This window comes from Lissotriton helveticus, chromosome 2_1 (genome assembly GCF_964261635.1).
Source record: "Lissotriton helveticus chromosome 2_1, aLisHel1.1, whole genome shotgun sequence".
NCBI lineage: Eukaryota > Metazoa > Chordata > Amphibia > Caudata > Salamandridae > Lissotriton > Lissotriton helveticus.
The window spans coordinates 949,215,680-949,239,318 of NC_136059.1; the positions used below are offsets into that span (position 1 = coordinate 949,215,680).

General features: G+C 44.5%; 1 protein-coding gene across 3 annotated transcripts in view; it reads right to left on the reverse strand.

Moving 5' to 3' along the window:
- Positions 1-23,639, reverse strand: part of AOPEP (aminopeptidase O (putative)) — a 1,755,563-nt gene that overhangs the window by 928,784 nt on the left and 803,140 nt on the right. For all 3 annotated transcript variants that reach the window (XM_078675698.1, XM_078675697.1, XM_078675699.1), the window contains exons 8-9: positions 1,714-1,816; positions 1,496-1,603 (exon numbers count right to left, since the gene is read on the reverse strand). In XM_078675698.1, the coding sequence (XP_078531824.1) occupies positions 1,496-1,603; positions 1,714-1,816 (211 nt within the window). The remainder of the gene's footprint in view (positions 1-1,495; positions 1,604-1,713; positions 1,817-23,639) is intronic.

Here is a 23,639-nt window from a genome sequence, read left to right on the forward strand (position 1 = left end):
TTTGCGGCTGTGTTTAGACACTGCACGCGTCCCCCGTGGGTCCCCTGTGTCACTACCTTGGGTGGTTCCTGGTGGCCCCAGCGGTTCTGAAGGCTCTAGGCTTTGTATCTATGTCAGTCGTGGTTCTTATAAAACTTTCTTAATATATGGTTTGGTACGCCCCTAGGGCTCAACGGATATTGTGCTCATTTACTGTGTGCTAATTAAGTTTACTGAATGTACTTTTGCCTCTAGCTTCATAAAGAGACTAGAGGGATGTGTTTAGAATAAATACATATATTTTATATATATATCTGGTGTGGTTCTCCTTTTATTTGGTGATTCATGAGATTATAGACTGGTAAAACAAGCTACTTTACATTCCTTCAAGACTTAGCTTGGAGGCTGCTCTCCACAGCTACCACTTGGATAGCTTTCTATATAGGTTGTCTTTAAACCTACCATCATTAAGGGTTGTTTGGACTGGTGCAAGGTAGTCATGTGTCCCATGTGGTGCTGAACTATTTATCTTTACAGCTGGGTTTGGACCAGGCGAACTTTAGCTGGTGCTTGGGCCGGATCTATAGGTGAGCACAAAGGGTAATATGGAGATGGGCAGCTCACTGTGCCCTATTAGTATTCTCACTGTCATACTCTTCACTCATTCATCTCTCCATTTCTCCACACCGTAGAAGTTTCACTAGGAGCTCCCATAGCTCGCGTTAAGCCAGATCTCTCTGGTGTTAGTTCTTCTCCACCCCAAACACATCTGATCCTACTGAATATAATCATGAAGAGCACTTCCACTGCGAGTACCCACCCAGACCCTTGCCACAACTATGTCCGTATATTTTTCATTAGCTGGTGATAAGGCACATGGCTCTGCATTGTTTAGGCTCCAGGTGGCCATTGTTCATCCTCTGTGGTCCTCTAGTTGCCCGCTGCTTCAGAAACCTTCCAGGCCATTGGGACGGGAGATGTAGTGGATTCAGAATCGGTTGTTCAGTCGGTTGACAGTATAGTCAAACCTAATCTGCACATCACACGACTGTGTTTTTAACTCAACAATGAATACAAACATTGTACTGAAATGTGACAGAAGCCTGTTGCTGTAGCCTCAATATTCACCTCTCAATCAGATGTCAGGTTTCTGAGCCCTTTTTTGCTGACTGATGAACAAATTGGCAAAGGCAAAGAGAGCTGAACCTCAAATACAATGAAAGATAAGAAGGTACTTGCATACTCTTACAGGTATGTGATACATGTATCACATATCTGTAAACTATGTGATAAATGTACGACCAGGTGGTATGTAATCTGTGTAATCCTATGTGGTTTAAGCATAGTGGAATACTTTAACCGTTAGCTGCCTACTGGTTGGAAATGATAGCCCAATAAGTACCCGCTGTTATCAGAAAACTGGAATCACAATAGGCATATCTAACATACTTGCAGCAGTATTATGAAGTAAGGCACTCTGGCGACGAGCATTTTTTCTTTTAATTTTTTTGTATACCTGCGACAGGACCAGTTGTCCATGAAATCTTCTGACAAACTTCTTTAGAACTCCGAAATACGTCTCTTCTCCAATTTTGCTTGCAATGTGACGTAACAAGAAATACCCCTTTAAGAAACCAATGACAAGTTGTGACTCTTGCTATCAGTGGGTATCACAATGCATAACAGCACAGTGGTGCAAGGCAATTGCCTGTTAGGCTTGTTTGGATCGATTACCTTCAAGTAATGAACTTGCATGAAGTTCTTCTCTGGATTTAGACCATGCTTGACCATGGAGGCGCCAGATTCCGTCACTTCCCCTGTGTTCTCTCGGTTGGGTCTATAAAAATAACATTAGTCCACAGTTATATTCCACTTCAGTTTAATGCAATACGCTCCTTTAACAATAATCAGATATGTTTTACCACCCACTAGAACCTCAAATATGAACATTTTGTCCCTTTTCCTGTGATTTTATTATCCAGTTTCTTTACTCAAAAAGTCTAGATAGATAAAGGTTTGACAATAGAGACCAAGAATTAAAGTTAGCTTGGATGTTTGAACTCTTTTTTTTTCTCCACCATGGCTAGTAAGCTCAAAGCGAAATGATTATTTCCTGGAAGGCAAATGGAGCAGAATGTTTAAGACAATAAAAACATGGAAAATGGCCATTAGATTCAGATTTTTTGGCAAGCCCCTCACATGCACCATTTTGAATCTGAAACAAGCATGAACAAGAGTGGGTGACTATGAGTGGATGACTAAGAGGGGAAGTAGGGGGTATGTGAGTTCAGAGTTGGGGAGTTACTGGTGTGGAAGGGAAGGTGAGGTTAGTGGTGGGGAGCTGAAGCACAAAGTGAGGGACAGTGTGATATTGAAGTCTGTTTGAGGGTGAAGCAATCAGGTGATCATTGCTTTTTTTTAAATTAAATACACTGGCACAGTTTACACCAATAGTTTTACTAAGCAATATTATTACATGCCAAACCAGTCTGGTTCTGGTTCTCGTTCAGAGGGCTGGGCCAGCAGTTCAGACTGGGATTTCCTTTCTGGGGCAGGGCCAAGTCTAAATTGTAAGTAGTTGGTCACTGTCTGTAATGATATAGATGAACAAGTTACTTACCTTTGGTAACGCCTTACCTGGTAGACACTCTATCTAGTCACAGATTCCTTACCTCAGAATATTCCTCAGCCGTCAGACTGGATCCGGTTTGTCACCTGGGGTATATTCTAAAGTAAGGAATCTGCAGCTAGAAGTCAGATTAGCTAAAATGCAATGTACTTGAATGTCACCAAGTGAAATTTCGTGTGCCTTAAATTACTTCAAGCATTTCAGTCATCAATTTGGGTGCAAAAACAGTCTCCCTACATAGGAAGGATACGTATGTGTGTAGCATTTGCATAGCATAAACCTAGCCATAAGGCAGCAGAGAAATGTGTAGGGTGAAAGCAAACACACACTCGAGTGATAGAGTTTCTGAGAGTGGAAGTGGACTATTACTTTATTATGATGTAGTGTTTTTAAAGAGGTGTCTCTTCAGTTCTTTTGTATGGCAGGTTTGGAGCGGTTCTGATGGAAGGAGATGTTCCAGATCCTGGGTGGCTGGAAACACTTCATCTGCAGTCTGATGGTGCCTTTGGTATGGGCTTACCCGAGTCACAGGAGATGGTAAGCTTTCTAGCCAGTTAGGCAGTATGCTGGTCCTGGTGCCTTTGTAGATGTTGCAGCTAGTTTTGAGGATAAGCTGGGCCAGGTGAGCCAGTGAAGTTCATTCAGGTTGAGGTATTTCATAGCATTTCGTCAGACCCTTGATGATGCGTGCAACAGCATATGTGCCCATACATCGGCCCCAAACTCACTGTGCTATAAAATATAAGGCAGACCTCGCTGATTAGGCCCAGTAAGACCACACCCGCCTTGGGTCGGTTGTGTTCCTATTTGGGACCTTGCAATTCCAAGAAGACTGTCCCTTTTGAGTCAAGGCCAAGACTGATTAGGTAGTGGTTGATCCTGGTCTGCAATGGCAAAAAGCAATGAACTGGAATGCAGTCCGGAGTGATTATGAGCGCCTGAAATTAATTCAAGCATTTAATCCATCTCTTTTTGCGCTATGTATTTTTTCTTAAGTAGTAGGGGGTTTGCCTAGACGTGCCAAAACACATTTCAAGCTGGACCTCGGTGATGAGGACCAAAAATCCAAAAGAGACCTTAGGTTGCTTGTTTAATCCTGTTTATAATCATCGGAGTCCTGAAAAAACAGGCAGGACTTTCCGTTTTGCACCGGGTTAAAGGACTGATTTGCACATGGGTGGTGCCTGTCTCTCATGGCGCGATCTGAAAAATTACGGAATGAAATGCAGCCCAGATGGATTACCGGTGGTTGTGATTACTACAAATGTAAATCCTTCATTTACTGTGCTGTTGTATTAACATGCTGAGTCGTCGTACCAGTTTATTAGGTACCACTGGCAGGAAAAGCAGTAAGAGCTATTCCTAATAGTTACACACAATCGAACATTACAGACCATGCCATCCACACCAAGATTGACAAAAATGTCCAGGATTCTCACCACAGAAAATGAAAGACGGTTTGGACTTTATAGCTCAGTCAATCAAGCATTGAGGTCCCTGGACCCTCCTCAAAAGACTGAAGATTTTGCAAATTTTTAATCATGTGGTTTTGAGTCTAGAACAGATCTAAAATACAATTTTTATTGGGCTAGAATAAGTGGCGGTAAATAAGCATTTATAAGCATTCTCATATAAATTAGCTCCCAGATTGTAGTCATCGCAACGTTCAATCATAAATTATTGTGGGGATAAATTATTATCCTTCAGAAAGGTGCAAATCATACAGCATGTTGTGTGTGTATAAGAATGATGGTCTATAGATGTATTTAGTATGTTTATTATAGATAACAGGAACTATATTCATCAAGCAGACCATAGGACCCACAGACTGGTATGCTTTTATCACAAATGTAGGATGGACTGACAAGCAGGGTGAGGTTGGCAATAACACCACAGACCACACTAGCATAAGAATAGTATAACCAAAGATAAAGCCTGTGTGACTTCATATGTAAGAATAATGGGATTTACACATCACTTCTATATTTATAGTACTGGTATTCAACTAAGGTTTTCAAATCACTGTACACTTAGGAATCATGGTATGGGAGAGGACAAGGCTACAAGCTGAAAAATGTAAATCCAGCCTCTGTTGTAGATGCACTAAAACATTTTTTGGCTTTTGGGCTCAACACATTAAGTGCCGCACATGCGGTGGGAATGCTCAGGCATGGATTCATGCTCACCGTGCTATTTGTCTTAAGTTATACCTCACTAACGTGAGTAGGTCAAATCCAGTCTGAGGTTACCTGTCTTCCCGTCTTGAGACAGCCTGGTCTGGCAGTTCAGGTTAGACTGTTGCTACTAGAACAGACCAGAGACTGACTTGCATAAGGCAGTCTCGTCTAGAGTGGCACAGAGGGGGGAACAAAGATGGTCAGGAATGGGGCCTGAGCGATCGCCAGTGGTTGAGATTAATTGACTCGGCGGTGGGCAGGGTGAGATACACAGGTACCCCAGCAGTGACTGTACTTTGACAAATGTGTGACTAAAGATAGCACCAACCGCCTGATCCCTATGGTGCAAACTTGCACACCCCAGTAGAAAAACTACTGGAAAACAGAAAACACAGGTGAGCGCATTTGGCCTCATTTATATGCATGGAATGCATGCTTATTCTAGAGCAGGGACACTTAAGAGTAGATATTCTAGCCCTGATGAAGGCCCCAGACCCATGCGGGCTCACGTTGCGAGCCGAAACTTGTTGGCACTCTGAAGAGGGTTCACGCTTTTATTCTATACCTCAGGTACCCACTGAATAAATGTATTGTTTGGGTATACCTGTAGGTATTTTTAACATCACTCATCTGGTTCCCTGCATGTCCAGTTTATGCCTTATATAAAAAGTACCATAACAACTTTGGTTGAGTCCGCCCAGGTAGTGCCATCTTACCTCGGTGTGGAATGACGCCTATGATGAAGCATGTCACAATAAGTGAGTGAGGCATCTTCTCCAATATCTTTGGATACCCCTGCACCCAAAGATTTACTGGAGGGAAAGCATACTACCTTTAAGGGACAGCTTTCACTTGAATTTCTTCCTTTTTCTGACAGTCTGAACATCCTTAGGGCTATGCAGACAACAGCAATTGCTTTTTTGTGATGCGATTGTACTCGGGAGATTGCAACTGATCTGCTTCTCTCACTCTCTATTGTGAATAATGAGATTAATTCAAGCATTCGTTCAATGAGCTTGCTGTTTTTGCAGATGGTTTAGCTTGAGGCAGTGCAAAGGGAAATGGGTGCCCTAGATATATGGGTATTCTAGAGTCCAAAGTTTACAGCCTCATTTCCAGGATTTCTGATGTATTGTCATCCTGGAAATGAGGAAAAGCTGCTTTAGAGGGAAAAAGAGAATATATTTTTAGAATTACAACAATGTTCTATGGGATCTACTGTCTAGTTTGAAACTCAAGTCATGTGCCTGTATAGTTTGGATCACAAGAACTTCATGTTTCTGAGTGTCCAGTTTGCTGAAACTACCAAGGAGAAATGAGTGATGGACAACACATTTGACAATTTTTTGTCTAATATTCTAGTCCCATTGTACAATCACTTTTCTACAAAGCCCAAGAGATCCCAAGGTCAGGAAAAGTTTTCACCGGGCACCTTATATACAAAAAAGCCCGTCCCCTCCCATCAGAACTTGTAAATTGGAGGCTCATTGCAGTCATCAAAGCGGAGACCACTTTTTTGCTTCCTTATTACTCAGTATTTGGAAGCAGGGTTTAAGCAATCTAAAAGGGTGACATTGAATCAAGATGCTTCCATCCTGTAATCGGAAAAAAGCAACAGGAGTATAACCCGTAGACCAGATTGTGATCTGGGTGTACATATGTATAAAACAACAATATCTCAATTGGATTCACTTGAGCAACAGATATATTTGCATGTACAAGACATTACAAAGGATCTGGACATAAAGGAAGAGAGACTCAGAATTTTTCGTTTTTGAAAGTGCATATAACATCATATGTTAAGGGACAATATTTGCAAAACAGTCAAAACAACAGTTTGGAGAGCAGCACTTGAGGCATATAATGCGGTGGCAACCCAAGGGGGCTTTGTGCACTACGCGATAGTGAGACAAACGGTGACGGAGCGAGTGACATATGGGTGAGAAACAGCGATAGGCGCAGCAAGACAAAAAATGAAAACACTATATACAAAATTGTTAGTTCCTCCTTGATGAATGGGTAATTGCTGTTAGTTTGGGAACCAAAGAAGGTAATGCGCCATGAGGTGCGCTGTAATATGGGTCGACTGCGTTTCGATCCTATTGATTTAGGATCTTCATCAGGACCGGGTTGCTGATTAACGGAAGTGCTGTAAGGAAATGAACGGGTAGGTAAGGGATCGGAAGGGGAGCAAGGTACGCAATGCGTCAGCGTGGGAAGGGCAAGGCGGGTGTTCGGGGGAGGGACATATGAGGGGGTGGGGGGTTGGGTAGAAGGTGGGCAAGGGGAAGGTGGGTCAGAGCAATTAATGAAATGGTTGGGCGTGGGGGCAACAGGGGGGGAGGAAAAAAGGGTGGGAAAGGGAGGGGAGAAGGTGAAGGAAGAAGGGAGGGCGGGAAAGAGAGTAGAGAAGAGGAGAGCAGGGGGGGGGGTTAGGAGTCCAAGGTGGAGGAGAACGGGGGGAATTAACTCACAGGGTAGGTGCTGGCCCAGAAACGGATCCCCATTCTGGTGAGGACGTAGGTTGTGTTGTTGTGTAGTCTGGAATGTCAGATTGTAGGATCCATGGGGATGTGGCTGTGTGGAAGGAGGTAGGGGAGATTATGAGAAACAAATGTGTTCCTGGAGCAGACTATTGCAGAGTAGCGGCGGAATGGGTCACTTACAGAAGGCAGGTGCAAAAACGGAGCCCCGTTAATGCCAGGAAGACAAGAATGGTCGGCGGGATATGTAGGAGTGGGTCCGGTAGCTGGTCGGGTGGTGGGTATCCTACAATGAGAATGAAGGCAGGGAGGAGATGAATGGTAGGCTAGGAGGGAGGAGGGATCGCAGGGAGAGGGAGCGCAGTGGCACACTTACAGGTGAGGGTCGGAATTGGTGCGAGGATGCAGCCCCGTCACCGTCGAGGCGGAAGTCGGAGCGCTATGGAGAAGCCAGTCCGGTGGCTTGTCCATGTGAATTGTGTGCTCTGCGGGTCCTGCATGAGAAGGGAAGGCAGGGCGGTATTCAGTGTTTGTTCAGGGGAGGGATCGGTCGCTGCCAGAGGGAAGGGTGCAAGGGGGCACTTACGTTGGAAGGCGGGTACGGTGATTAAATTTAGGCAGGGTCAGAGGATCCACTGTTTTCGCCCGGTGGGGGCACCTGGAAAAGGGGAGAGAAGGAGGGCAGATGACGGGCTAGCCTGAAGGGGATGAAGCGGAACAGACATACCTAGGGAGTTTAAGGGGGATGGCGGGCTTACCGTGAAGAAGTGCTGAGTACTGTCAAAGTCCAGCTGTCAGAGATCGGTCAAGGATCTGTTGGGTTGGATGGGGCCAGATGACGTGGAAGCGGCGTCATAGAGGGGGCGGGGTCACGGCAGGCTAAGTGGGCCGATGTAAATAGAAGGAAAGGAATATGTTTGAAGGTGGTTGTGAGTGAACTGGGACGAATAGAGTGCATGGAAAATGCACAGTGGTTAGTATCAGTACCACCTAGAGACATAATTGATCGTGCATGTGAAAGTTTTTATGCAGCGGATTTCAATACACAGTGAAGGCAATGCGCGCAGAGGATATAAACGTTCGATGCGCAAAATGAAAAACAGTTTCGATTAATCAATGTACTTGAGGAAAAACAGTTCACATGGCCAGAAATGGGGGTCATTGTGCGGTGTGGATATAAACGTTGAAGGTACAAAAAGAAAAACAGTTAGGTGAATTAATTTGAGGGAAAAAACGGTTTACATGGTACCGAAACAGCTGGTTAGGCTAGAAATGGTGGTCATTGTGCAGTGTGTCACATGTGTTGGACGCTGATTAGAACAGTATTCATTACAGTTAACAGGCTAGTAATGAATGTCCGTGGTGGTGGGCTTATATGGTACTGTTCCACTCATCGAGTGTGTTCAATCCTTGGTTCACAGAATTGCACATAGTTATCCACTTACACTCTCTACGGTTCAAAAGGCTTTGGAGATTCCCACCTCTTAATGGTAGCGTGGGCTGCTCAATCACTTGCCAGGACATACCAGTTCTGTATGGGTTTTTTCAACATAGTGTGCGACAAGAGGTGCTGTCAAGGTTTTGCAATGAATTTGACACTTATGTTGTATAATCCTTTATTTGATCATTTGGCCAATGTAAACCAGATCACAAGGGCACCGGATGGCGTAGCTCACGTTTTGAGACCTGCAGTTGGTGAAGGATTTCAGAGGGTAAGTTTTGGTGTTATGTCGGAATTCTTTTGTGTTGTGGGTCAAATCGCACACAATGCAGGATTGGCACCGGTAATGTCCAGTTACTGGTGGGAGACTCCAGGCGGTGGTTAAAGAGACAGTATTGGTCTGGTCGGCCAAGTGATAGCATGGACCAGATGGTTTGCAAGGTTTTGTCTGCGTCGGTATGAGAATAGTGGGGGTTCATCAAAAAGTCCTTGTGATCGCAAGATGGGCCAGTTGCGAGTGATGATTTTCTTGACCTGGTTGCTGCTAGGGCTGAATTTGGTGACAAATGGGATGCAGCTATTTGTTCTGTTAGATTGGGGTGTCAGAAGAAGATCACGGTGGCAGTACCACACCCTTTTGCGAGCACGTTTCTTGAGACGTGTTGGGTAGCCCCTGGCGATGAGTTTGTTTTGTAAGATTTCTGATTCCCTGAAATAGACTTTTCGCCATTTACAATTTCTCCTGATTCGTAAAAATTGGCCATGGGGCAAGCCATCTTTCAGTCCTCGTGGATGGTAACTGAAATAGTGGAGTAATGTGTTCCTTTCAGTAGGCTTGCGGTATAGGGTAGTACCAATCAAACCATCCTCAGTGTGGATGGTGATGTCTAGGAATGGAAGGTCGTTGGTTTTGCACTCCATGGTGAATTTGAGGTGGGGTTGGGTATTGTTGAGCCAATCAACAAATTGTTTCAGAGTAGGCGAGTCGCCTGACCACAGTAGAAGAATGTCGTCCATGTAGCGACGCCAAAAGTTTATTTGAGTTTGGAATGGGTTGGTGGGAGTGAGAATATGCATCATTTCCAGATGATGGACGAAGAGGATGGCGAAGTTAGGGGCAAAGCAAGCGCCCATAGAGACACCCTTAATTTGAAGGTAGTAGGTTTCTTGATAAAGAAAGTAATTGTTCTCTAAGGCTATGCGTAAGAGGCTCATGATAAAGGGTGTAGGGATGTGAGTTGGTTGTGGTCTTGCTTCGAGTAGGTTTTGAATGACTCGGAGTCCCTCGTGGTGGGGGATATTGGAATAGAGTGACTCAATGTCTAGTCCCACCATTAGCTCAGTTTCAGGGTTGAAGGGTCGGTCCTCTATGATCTTAATAAGGTCCATGCTGTCTCTGATGTATGTCTCAGTCTGGGGGACAAATTCTTTGATGACAGCGTCTATATACTTTCCCAATGGTTCCAGTATAGACCCACAGCCGGACACGATGGGTCGTCCAGGGGGGTTATTGCTGTTTTTGTGGAGTTTTGGGAGGATAAAATTACTGGTGTCCTGGGGTGTTGGTTGTTGAGAAATAGATATTCTTTTTGTGTAATAATTCCATTGAGTTTGGCCTGGTTGGTTACTAATTGTATCTTGGTCTTGAGTTCTGGTAAAGGATCTTTGAGTAATTTGCGGTAATGTAATGGATTTGCAAGTTGTCTCTTGATTTCGGTATCATATTGAGCGTGGTCCATGATGACAATCCCACTGCCCTTGTCAGCTGGCTTGCCCCATCCAACTCACTCCTTTAAAGGACTCCAGCCAAAACACCATTAGTTCCATGCCGGCGGTCGACGCTGTGTCCACTAATTTGATGTACTGTGCAGTGCGTAAGGCTATGGCCAGTCCCCCCCCCCCTTCCCTTTTGCTCGTCCTGTCTAATCTCGTAACTGTGTACTCATCGGGAAATGCGATAGCCAACACCGGAGTTGAATGATTTTGCAGCCAAGTCTCCGTGATGAGACAGATGTCTGACTTCAGATCATCCAGTAAGTCCCACAATTCCGCGGAGTGCTTAGGAATGGATCTGCCTTTACCTGAATGCTCTTCCCCAAGTTCAATTCTTTAGGCATATAGTTGCTTAGGGTCTGGGAGTGAAGGGTGTCTGCAGTTTGCAGAGCGAGTGACACCACCCACCCACATTTAGCACAGATGCAGCCTTGTGCCCCCCATTCTACTGAAATGTCCGCACACAACCCCAACCTAGAGTATTCACCCTAAGGTTCAACAGTACGTCCCTTGAATACATTAAGAGAGTCATCTTATATCTGATTAAAACGGACAGAATTTCCTGGCAGCCGGCAGCGGATGGGTGCAGACGGGTTTGCCTTAGGCGCGCCTTTGGCCCGCCAGCGGTGCATCCGCGCATGCAGTGAATTTATGCCCCCAGAGCTGAACACTAGAGCGCTAACCGCTCAAGATGGTCCCCAAAGTCAGGTTGCCCAGTTGTCCAAAAAGCAGCCTCTCTCCACTCAATCAGCCGTTCTAAACACGACCGTGGTAGACCGGAGAGTTGCCGAGATTTCAATTCCCCAACACAAATATCACTGTGAGCAAAGGATTAAAAACAATTCCCAGGCAGGTAAGAACACAATCATTAAAAGCACAAGCTGTACGTGACTGTCAGCTTGCAAAGTGTATGCAACCTGGAAATCTGGATGGAATCTAGCAGGTTCCCGTGGTGCTGAGCACACTGAGACTTCAGATCCCACTGCAGAGCCCATATTTGCCATTTGGCACAGTTGATAGGATACAGGCGGGCAATCGTCCAAGAAGTCTCAAATCCACTCTTACGGAGACATAGGATAGAGGTTGAAACATCAGGATCATAACCCGAAGGTCCTGGACGCATTGAACAGGAGGGAAAGGGGAAAGCTTGAAACTGCACCTTAACCAGGATGACTCTGATGAACCGAAGCGTCTGCGAAGAGTCAGGTGTGAATTTGGCACGTTGACTAAGTACCCCAAATATGCTAAGAGATCTGCCGTCGTCTTGAGGTCGTCTATGACTGACTGTGGTAAGCTCACCTTCAACAGACAATCGTCGAAGTATGGGAAGAATGGTATCCCCAACCTCCAAAGGTATGCTGCAACCACCACTATTACTTTCATTTACACTCAAGGGGCACTGGTGAGGCTGAATGGGATCAATGAGAACAGAAAATGCTCTTGAACCACCTTCGCCCACAGGTTAAGCCTGAGGGATGGCAGGAAAGGAATGTGAAAATATGCGTCCTGCAAGTCCAGCTCTACTATCCAGTTTTCTGGAACCAGGGAGATAGAAGTTGGGACAAATTGAGCATACTGAATTAATTTTTTTCATGAAGAAATTGAAAGGGCAAAGATATAAAATACTATAAAGGCCTCAATCCTTCTTCAGTACCAGGAAATAACTGGAGTAACATCCAATCCTATTTTTTGATGCCAGGACCCTCTCTTTGGTTCCTTTATCCAAAAGAACCTTGACCTCCTGTTGCAAAATGCACAATTGGTCCGCCGACAGCCATTTTGCTGTAGGTGGTATATGTGGATGATCTGAAAGGAATGGTAGGACATATCCATGTTGGACAAGTTGAAGAACTCATCAGTAAGATGTCATGCCTTGCACCCGGTGGAGGTAATACCCTTTCCTGCTTCTAACAGGGTGGCTATGAACCACCCCGGTCAAACTAAAGTGATTGGTGGCAATAGCGGGAGGGGAGGAGGACCGAGCAGCGCGCTGCCTTGAGGACCTGGACAATGTCGGCTAGACTCCCAACCCTGGCCGTGAAAGGACTGGAGGGGGCAGTCTGTTGCTGTGGAAGTAGACCTTTTCATTGTTTCTGCACCAAGCACTATCCAGAGCCTTAAAAAGGGACACACTGTAGCATATACTGCTGCACGGGCGCACAAAGGCCAAGTGAGTGCACTGTGACCCAGCTAACTTTGTAACAGTCCAGAGCCAAGTCTGTCTTTTCTATGAAGAGATGTTATGTTATGTGTATTTTTATAGCATACAACTCACCCAGGAGAGTATTCTGGAACTGAATCAGGAGCTGTATGGGCTAAGCCATGGTCGGTCTTGTCAAAGAGCCAGGTCTTCAGTTTATTGCGGAATTGAAGAACGGAGGAGGAGGAGGCTCTGATGTTGAGGGGCAGGTCGTTCCAACTTCAGGAGTGAAGTAGAAGACAGGATTGATTAATCATGTTCTACATATGCGAGTTGTGCATGAGCAGGAGTCTGGTAGTTTTGGGGAAGTTCATACAGTTGCTGAAGTATGCAGGGTGTATATGTTTGTGAGGAGTTTGAAAAGTTATCATTTGTGGACTGGGAGCCAGTGGAGTTTTGAAGTGCGGGGAGGTGGGAGTGTGCGGGGTGGGAGATTGAGGGTGAGCCTGGCCACTGATTTGATGGGTGTCATCAAATGGCATGTCCATTAGTAATGTGTGTAGTGATTCAAGGCGGTGTGTCTGGAATGACCGTGTGCACAGCTCAAAGAATATACACTTACTATACCAAATTCTCACAAAAGTGTACACAATCTCATGCAAAATATAACAAAAACAATGGTCTCACACTGAAATCACCATTGGTGTTCATTTACTTGCAATGAAACAATAAATTTAACATGATTCAATATATGCACGTACAATTAGCATTGCTTCATGATAATCAATGAGTTCAAAACATGTAGTGGTTAAAGCATTATTATGGTGTAAACACAGAAAGTGGCAATTGATGTTCTTCAGCCCAATGCATTTCGTCGATCACTACTCTTGTAACTGCGGGGCAAGAGGCACTGCTGTGAACGCGTACACTGACAGGCTGAACTAAATTGAGGTCAGTGTACGAGTGTACACGTTCACGCCCATCAGTGTACGCGTTCACAGCAGTGCCTGTTGCCCCGCAGTTACAAGAGTAGTGATCGACGAACTTCTGGTGTCATTCCAGGTCACTCACAGTTTTATTACGAGTTTTATTACGTGGTTTTGGTTCCCGCAGCTGCTTGACCTCATTCTTGAGCATGTATCGGTACTCAGTGTACTGTTTTTCTTGTTTTAGGGGATACGCTTTTGAACCACAATTTACCTTTGTGCCCTTGCGCTATAGGTATGTCGATTTCCTGCTGTCACAGTTGACTCCATTTTTTTGCCACTGTCTCACGTCTTTCTTATACCACACTTTTCGTTTTCCAGTAGCTCGTGGCTTGATACCCTTATTCAGGTTACCAGCATTTGGTGTTATCTTAAGAAAATGTTACCCAACTCTCAGGTCCGTATCACTCTATCTCAGCACTCGTGTTTCTTTCTGGTGGGTGTCCCTCCGCATCTTTTCACACTGTCCTTTATTCCCAGCGGTATCTAGGTGTGTTTTTATGTGACTAATTTTAATTTCACCGCTTTGCTTTGGTGTGCTACACCGATTGACATAAGCTTAGTGTGCATAGGGTGCACAATTCACCATGTTTATGAGCCAAGTCACCTGGGGTGTTGTCGGATTGCTCCTTTTGGTTTGATATGAAAATCAGTGCATAATATTCTGTATTGTTTCAATCAAAATATATGTTTGTTTTTTACTTACAGTGGCCCCTGAGGAAGGGACACGAGGTCCCGAAATGCATTGGGCCGAAGACCATCAATTGCCACTCTCTGTGTTTACACCATAATAATGCTTTAACCACTACATATTTTGTACTCATTGATTATCATGAAGCAATGCTAAATGTACGTGCATATATTGAATCATGTTAAATTTATCGTTTCATTGCAAGTAAATGAAAACCAATGGTGATTTCAGCGTGAGACCATTGTCTTTGTTATATATTGCATTCGATTGTGTACACTGTTGTGAGAATTTAGTATAGTAAGTGTATATTCTTTGAGCACACGGTCATTCCAGGCACACTGTCTTGAATCCCTTCACATGTTCATGTCACATGAGGGACTCGCAGCCCTCTGATACCGTGTAGCACGCTTCAGTTTGATTCAGTTTCGTTAAAACATTTTTGTTTACTCTCAGGTATATTGAATTGTTCCCCCTGGTGTGCAAGTGACAACCTCCTATTTTCATGTCCATTAGTAATGCCTGACTATCAAAAGAGGAGCCCTGGACCTCACCTACAACGGAAAGTTGGTGCTATCTTGGCCGTTGAAACTCCACCTATTTGGCATTGATAGGTGGATGGTGATATAGACAATCATTAGATGGGGAAAATTCACAATTCCCTACCGCCCACAAAAGTTGTTATGTATGATAAGACCACATTCTAGACAAGAGACTGCTCCTAGAGCTCTAGGAGGCTTTCCAGGGACCTGTAACTTGACTGTTGCTACTACGAAATTAGTAACAAATTAAACATACTCCTGGCCAACTTCCTCAGAGCGTGACAGGCAAAAGCTTCATACTAGAAGTTAGAGACAGTAATGGGATAAAGTGCTCATGAGAGGTAGCTAAAACTGTTGCATTCAGGATTTCTATAGGGACCTCTACAAGAGAAATCCCACAAGCCCAACTCATAGCAAACAATATTTCCAGAAAGCTGCGCTCCCCACTTTACAACAGCAGGCCCAAAGAAATTTGAACAACCCATCTCCAAAGAAGAGATCATGAGAGCAATGTCAGAGCTATGCCCATTTAGGGCCCCCGGCCCAGACAAGTTTCCAGCACTTTTTAGAAAATATTTTTAGCCTTCAACTGCTTCCTATTTTAGCAAATGTCTTCCTCAAAATAAGGAGAAAATCATGGCAACCACAAAGGCAGAAACAAAGCTGTATTCCTGCTTTTAACTACTGGCAAGATGGCCAAAAACTGCACCTCCTATAGGTTTATCCCTCCTTAATGCAGCCGTTAGAACGCTCATTAAAATTGTGACGCTCCACTTTTACTCAATCAATATATACTATTACCAATATGTTTGTCGCTGGACGACAAACAAGTGACAACACCAAAAAACCCTCCAGTTTATTGCGTCAGCCACAAAATGGAAAGACATCGGGCCTGATCTCCCTGGATGTCAAGAAAGAATTAAATATTGCCACAGGTTAATTGGGGCTTCATTGACTACATCCTGTGGAAGATCAGCCTAGATAGCAGGATATCATGACCCCAAGGCAAGAGTTGGAGTAATGGGAGAAAGTCACAATGGATTCTTATAGTCCTAGGCATAAGGCAGGACTGCCTCCTCTTCAGCTTTCTTTTTGTTGTCACTCTAGAAACCCTTGCCCAGAGAATCTGCAACAACCTGGTAATCTAAGGGGTACATCATGCCAGCGATGAGTTGAAACGCACAATGTTTGAGGACGATACACTGGTTTCTTTAACACATTATGCCAAATCCTGTCACTCCCCAGGAAAGAACTTGAAGAGTTCTTTTTTTTATTTTTATTTTTATTTATTGAAAGTTCATAGCAGCATAGTGTACATTAAAACAGCAATATGTAATAAATGAGTATATATATATATAGATAAATACATAAATACACATAGTACATACAGTAGAAACAACCAATAGCGGGAGGCAGTATTTACAAGCAGAGACAATTAAAAGAAGAGAAGGGCGGGGTTGAATGAGCCATTAGAATCATAGTCAGAGCCAACCCGCGGTATAAACTATAGGGTGCCACACCTGGACTTCCTCCACCTAGCCACTGGTGCCCATATCCGTAGGCCCATTTCTCTGGATTTAATCAATTTCCTTTTTAATGGGTACCAGCTTTCCACAATTGCAAAACATATGCAATACATCCGCTGGCCCATTACCACACCTGGGACAGTTATGATCTGATCTCTTACCCCATTCAAACAGTTTAGCTGGTGTGTAATATAAGTTAAAAGGGTCTTAAAATGCTGTGCTCTTAGATTTGATGATCGCAGAAACCTCTTATCCATTGCAATTGCTCTATCAAGATCGATGTCTGGGTCATGCAGTTTAGAGGCCCAGCTTTCCTCTATCTTGATTAGGTCATCTGGGAGACTCTTCAAGAATAGCCCATAAAATTCCTTAATTCTGCGACCACCGCCTTTCATATAATCTAGTAGAGCGCATCCCTTAGATATATTCAAGCAAGGTCTTTTTGATTTAATTATATTAACCAACTGCATATATTTGAATTCTTGACCACCTAATAGTGAGAATCGTGTTCTCAGCAATTCGAGAGGCCTGCAAACATCTTTTATCATTACCTGGCCAAGTGTAGTGATTCCCTGCCTTTCCCAGTGTTTCCAATGACCATCCTCACTCAAATGCGGAAATAGATCAGAGTTCCACAATAACGTATGCTGATTATATCTTGGTATATTCTGATTTTTATTTATAGAAGACCATAACCCCCAGATATCTTCTAGTACCTTATAGCAGAGTGTCTTAAAAAAACGCTTGTCATGATTCCTTGACAGTATCCCATATACTTCACTCCCGAGTGCCAGATGGTAGATAGAGGGGATATCTTCCTGACTATATCTAATATCCTCGGGGAACAAGAGTACCGACATCCCTGTGAGGAGGCAGGCCCAGTTATAAAACCTGAGATTAGGCATTCCCAGCCCACCCTTTTCCTGAGGAAGGGACAAAAATTTATTAGATCTCCTGACCTTGCCGTAATGCCATACAAAGTTCATAAAGATGGACTCCATTTCCTTAATCGTTGTGTCATCTATTCTAAATGGGATAGACCTAAATTTGTATAAGATCTTGGGGAAAATAGTCATTTTTATGACATTAGCCCTTCCTATAATTGATAGGTGGAGCTTGTCTATTCTTCTCAGGTCCTGTTTAATCTTTACCAATAGTGGTTCAAAGTTATCTTTAATGATATCCCTTGGCTGAGCATTGATTGAGATGCCTAAGTAAACTACTGAGTCCATATATCTATTATCCATTTTAGTTATATTGCTGGTGCATAATACCTGCGTCTTGGCTACATTCAGGCGATATCCGGATAATCTGCCAAATTCAGAAGTGATTTTGACTATTTCCGTCAATGCACTATCGGGATCCGTGGTTATTATGGCAACATCATCCGCATAGGCAAGAACCTTTGTTTGAAATCCATTAGTGACAACCGGCTTGATTTTGCTGTTCATTAAAAGAGTTATTAAAGGATCTATATACAGTGCAAAAAGAATGGGCGAGCACGGGCACCCCTGTCGCGTGCCTCTTGATATGTAGATCTTCCCCGAGTGCTTGCCCATAAGGTGAATGCTAGCCGTTGGATTATGGTACATAGCCCGAATTGCCTGCAAGAATGTAGGACCAAAACCTCTATCTCCCATTACTTTCCACAGAAAGCTCCACCTGACGCGATCGAATGCTTTTTCTGCATCAAGGAGGGTCATCGCGACCCTCCCCCCCTCGGCAGCATGTATATCAAATAATGTGATGGCTCTCCTTATATGGTCGGTCGTGCCTCTGCCTGGGACGAAACCATGCTGCCAGGGGGAGACCAGGGTCCCGATGATCCTACCCAGCCTCGTCGCCATGATTTTCGCGTACAATTTATTGTCGCTGTTGATTAGCGATATTGGCCTGTATGAACCGGGGCTATCTTTAGGTTTCCCCTTCTTGTGGAAGACCACGATATTAGTTTCGGTCCAGGATTCCGGGATAACCCCGGTGTTCATGACCCCGTTAAATAGATCCAGAAGCAGAGGTGTTGTTTCTTCACTCAAACATCTATAAACCTCCAGGGGTATAGCATCAGGGCCTGCTGCCTTGCCAGTTGCTAAATCCTGTAATGCCTTGGATAGTTCTTCTATAGTTATGCTTCGTTCCAGTGTTTCTCTCTCACTGGGAGTAAGTTTAGTGCCCATTTCCGGCCAGCATATACCCGACTCATCCATTTCTGAGTCTTCTTTATATAATTCTTGATAGAATCTCCCAAAGACATCAAGGATTTCATCTGGCTTCTTATAAGTTTGGTCCCCTTCCTTTATTTCAGTTATGATATTCCTTGATACAGCCTGCCTTATCCTCAGGGCTAGAACCCTACCTGCACTTTCTCCCGTTTCATACATTCCAGCCCTATGGGTTTGATATACTGCAGCAGCTTTTTTTGCCAACTGTCTCTGAATTTCAGCCTTGATACTATTCAGCCGTTCTAAACTTGTATTACTCTGAGTCCCCTGACATACATTTTTCCTATGTTGTTCCTCTGCGTCGGCCAGCTTACCCAGCAGACGTTCCCTCTCTGTCTTGGTGCTATTCCACATTCGGCCGGTGTAGCTAATTGTCTCCCCTCTCAAACCTGCTTTAAAACTGTCCCAAACAGAAATGCGGGAAGCACTATATCTATTTGCATCAAAGAATGATTGAGACCAAGCTTTTAAGTGCAGTATATAATTGTTGTCCACTAAAAGCTTCCTGTCGAAAGTCCAGGGTCTGACTTCTTTCCCTTGCATATTAATGGCAATTGTTAGGACAAGGGGATTATGGTCCGATATTAACTTAGGTAACCTTGCTATTTCCACATTAGAAAGATAGTTAGCTGTTATCATAAAATAGTCCAATTTAGTATATTTATTGAAAGGATGTGAAAAATAAGTGAACCCCGGGTTATCCTTCTTTAAACTTCCCCAGACATCTATCAACCCGTGAGATTGTATAACAGAAGATACTGCTTTGAATACCCGTGGCTTACGACCTGAATATACATTGCCATTTATAAAATCTGCTGAGATGTTTAAATCCCCGCAGATCACTATTGGTGCTGGCCAGTTAGTTAGCTCCAGCTCTAAATAGTCCATCACAGCTGGGTCGTCAAGGTTGGAGCCATATATTAAGCATATAGTGATGCCTATGTTCATCTCACATATTGCCCATCTTCCAGATATATCGGCCTTACATCTTTTACCCCCCCCCAACCCTGTCCTGCCAATAATTGCTACCCCTCTTATCGTTGATGTTTGCGAGGAGCAAGAAAGAATTTCATACCCCCTTACTTTTAACCAGTGTCTTTTTTTCCAAGGTAGGTGGGTTTCTTGTAGACATAAAATATCGGCCCTAATTATTTTAATATATTCCTCCAGCCTGCACCTTTTTTTCCAATTATTCAAACCACCTATGTTAAGACTTACAACATTTAACTTAGACATACCCCTGCAAGAAACGTAGCCATAGTTCTATCCGATCAAGTATTCTCCTGAACAGGTCATGCGGATAAGACACCTTTATCGTTGTCATTGCCATTGTTTCATTTGTACCGCTATACACTTGAAGAGTTCTAAAGAGGGTCGGAATTTAAGATAAAATAGTCTACGTCTGAGTGCATAAATATTTTCTCTCCCCCTGCCTTGTTGCTGGCACTTTAATAGAATAACACCTCTAAAATGTTGAATTCAGAATTCAATACCTGCCCTAGAAGTAAATAAAACCCGAGCGATTAAGAAAGAGGGAGATCTATGTAAATTGAGGACCACCTTACAGACATAGTTTGAGTAACAAAACTCTCTCCAGTAGGGGACGCATAGCAGCTCTTCTTCCTAAAGTAGTATATATTTTTCAAACACTCCCCGCCATATTTTTAAATATTATATAGAAGACCTCTACTTAAATGTATGAATTTCGTGTGGTAAAACAAAAAAAGGAGACTAAGCTTACAGAAATCAAACAGCTAGGTAGAACGTTACCATGTCTCCTTAACTATCTCTTCTATACCTTCCAGTTGACAAAAACTCTTTATTAATATCCCTGTATGGTACAATTAACAAAAAAGGTGGATAATTCAAACCTTGGAACTAGTTCCAAGGAAGGTACTTTTAGCCACTTTATTTCTGTCAATTGTAGGTGTAGAGAGAACTTCTCATGCAGACACAGTTTGCCTTACTCCCACCACACCTGCACATTATAGGCTTCCAATTTGTGGAGCTCTCCTGTTACACAGGGTTGAAGCCCAAGCTTGTGACTGCATTTGTCAGCATGAGGAGGAGCCCTAAGATGAAGCATGACACCATTTGGTGGGTGTGGGCTTTTGTCCGTTAAAGAAGTGATTCCAAGCCAAAGATTTCTTTGGACAAAACCATTGCTTCTGTAGGTCTTCCACCTGTAGGGTTCCCATGGCTGTTATTTTAAGAAGCGGACATGCTTAGACTCAGATAACACGTTGGTTGCGTTTACCCCTTTCTATAGCTGGCAGGGTTGCACTCTTAAAAATGGTGGTGCTGCCCAAATTGCTGTACCTCTTCAACAATATTCCGCTAACCATCACCAACGCTTTTTGTTTCAACATTATGAACACACCTCATAAAGTTGGTGTGGGGAGGGAAGCGTGCGCGGGTCCGCTGGCAGGTTATGACCCTTCCATATGAGGAGGGGGATTTGGGGTCCCAGACTTACACCTTTACTATCTGGTGGCCCAATGCGGTTTCGCTTATGCCTTGTTTCACCCAGATGCACGGATTCCTTATTGACAGACTTTACTTTACAGGCAGACTTTGTATTGCCCGAAAAGTTGGCCACGGTGCTCCCAAAGGGGGTCCCCAGAGACCCGAATGATATACAGACTGTATCTACTACCAGCTGGGCATGAAATAAACTACTGCGATATGTGGGCCCACCCTCCTTACACTCATCTGCTCTTCCCCTCCCCAATCCGCCCTGGTTACAGATTATGGGCGAAAAATTAGTCCACCTCACCTTAGCCAAGTTCGACATCGCAAAGATGGGTGACTTATTCCCCGATGGGCATATCTTTTCCATAACAGACGATGCCCGATTCTAAAGCCCCGCTTTATGGACCAATTTGTAATGAAGAGAATTTGTTCAGCGATGCGTGCCGCTCTACCATCCTACCCGGTGGAACCAGACTCTTTCGTCCCGCTAACACTGATCATTGAAAATGAAACTAGTGCACACCTCATTTCGAGACCAATGAGGGATGATAGGGTGCATAAAGAATGGGAGGAAGACCTGGGTCGAGACATTACTGATGACCAATGGGCCAAGTGCTGCGCTGTAACGCGGGAAGTCTCACTCAACAGCAGACATAAGTTGCTTCATTTCAAGTTCTTGTGCCGTGTTTTTTGTACCTCGGCCAAAACGCACCGGATTGACACCTCCAGGCCTCATCACTGTCTGAAATGGCCTCATCACTGTCTGAAATGTAGTGTCCCCCACACAGACTTTGCACACTTATCGTGATGTTGCCCTAGATTACAGAATTATTGGGAACAAACACACCCAGTCCTGGGTACCATGATTAATATTATCCTTATACCCACGCCTGAAGTGGCATTGTTGGGATACACTGTAAATGTCCCCAAGAAAGTCAGACGGTTTGCGTCTTTGTGTTTATTGCTGGCAAAAAGAGAAGTAGCATTAGCTTGGGGCAGCAGGAAAGCTCCTACTCTACAGGGCTGACTACGTAGTCTGTCGTACTGCAGTACCAACAGCGACGTTTACGCAGCTTAATGCAGAGTACTTCGCGCCCCAAGGACATCTGGGGCCCATATCGGGCATATGTTATGTTATGTTATGTTATGTTATATGGTCTTCTATAGCGCGCGGCTGCCTCAGCAAAGGGGCGTCCCGGCGCTTTCCAGAAAGGAAGAGAGTACGCCACAACAGATGGAACAGTGGTGATCACATAACGTAACCGTCTACCAGAAGAGATGGGTTTTAATTGCCTTTCTGAATGGCAAAAGATCAGTTATTCCACAAATCCGGAGGGGTAGGGCATTCCAAAGCTTAGCCGCAAGGTACCGGAAGGAGCGGCCTCCCATCCGGGATTGTTTAATACGGGGGACCACTGCTAGGTTCTGGCCCTCCGAGCAGAGAGTGCGTCTGGGCATGTATGCGGTCAGGAGTGGACCTAACATGGGTGGGGAGGTGGTTTTCAGAATTCTGAATGCGAGGCACAAGGTCTTGAAATGAATCCTCTTTTCCACCGAGAGCCAGTGGAGTTTGGTAAGTGTATTTGCCACAGAGTGATGACGGGGAAGACCCGTCAAGGCTCTCGCTGCGGCATTCTGGACTCATTGCAGTCTTGCTTTCTCAACCTGGTTGGCCCCTAAGAGTAGGGAATTCGCATAATCCAGCTGCGAAAGGATGGCAGACTGTATCACGAGCTGGCGCGTCTGGGGATCGAAAAACTTTAGGATCTGCTTATGGTTCCGAAGGATCCCGAAGCACGAGGCAGCAACCTTTTTAGTATGGTAGGTGAAGTTGAGAAAGGGGTCAATCCAAACTCCAAGGTTTTTCACTTGGCTTTTAGGCTCAGGGAGCTTACCAAGAGTCTCAGGCCACCGTTTGTCTCCCCAAGCCGCCGCCTCTTTACCTACAAGTAAGACCTCTGTCTTGCCCGCGTTTAGTTGTAGGTAGTGAGCTGTCATCCAGCTAGTTATGGCTGTATGGCCCTGTTTGAAATTGTGTGCACTCAGTCCAGCATCGTCCCTCAAGGTCACCACTAACTGAGTATCGTCAGCGTATGATACTAACGATAGTCCCCATCTCTTGGCTATCTCAGCCAGTGGTAGGACGTATATGTTAAATAATGTTGGACTGAGTGCAGATCCCTGGGGCTCTTCCTGCTTGATGGACTGTTCTTTAGAAAGGAACGGAAGAGTAGAAACCCGGAATGACATTCCACACAGAAATGCCTTAAACCAGTACAGGGCCTGTCCCGATATTCCTACCTCCTCTAGCCGAAGTAACAGCACCTCGTGTGAGACCGTATCGAAGGCAGCACTGAGGTCTAATAATATCAGTGCTGCCGTCTTGCCGGAGTCCAAAATGGTCCGGAGGTGTTCAGTCACACACAAGAGTGCCGTTTCGGTGCTGTGGCCCGCACGGAAGCCATGCTGAGATGCGTCCAGTGTGGTATTGGACATAAGGAATTTCGTCAGAATGGTATTGACGTGGGACTCGGCCACCTTAGCTGGCCAGGGGAGCAGCGAGATAGGCCGGTAGTTCTCG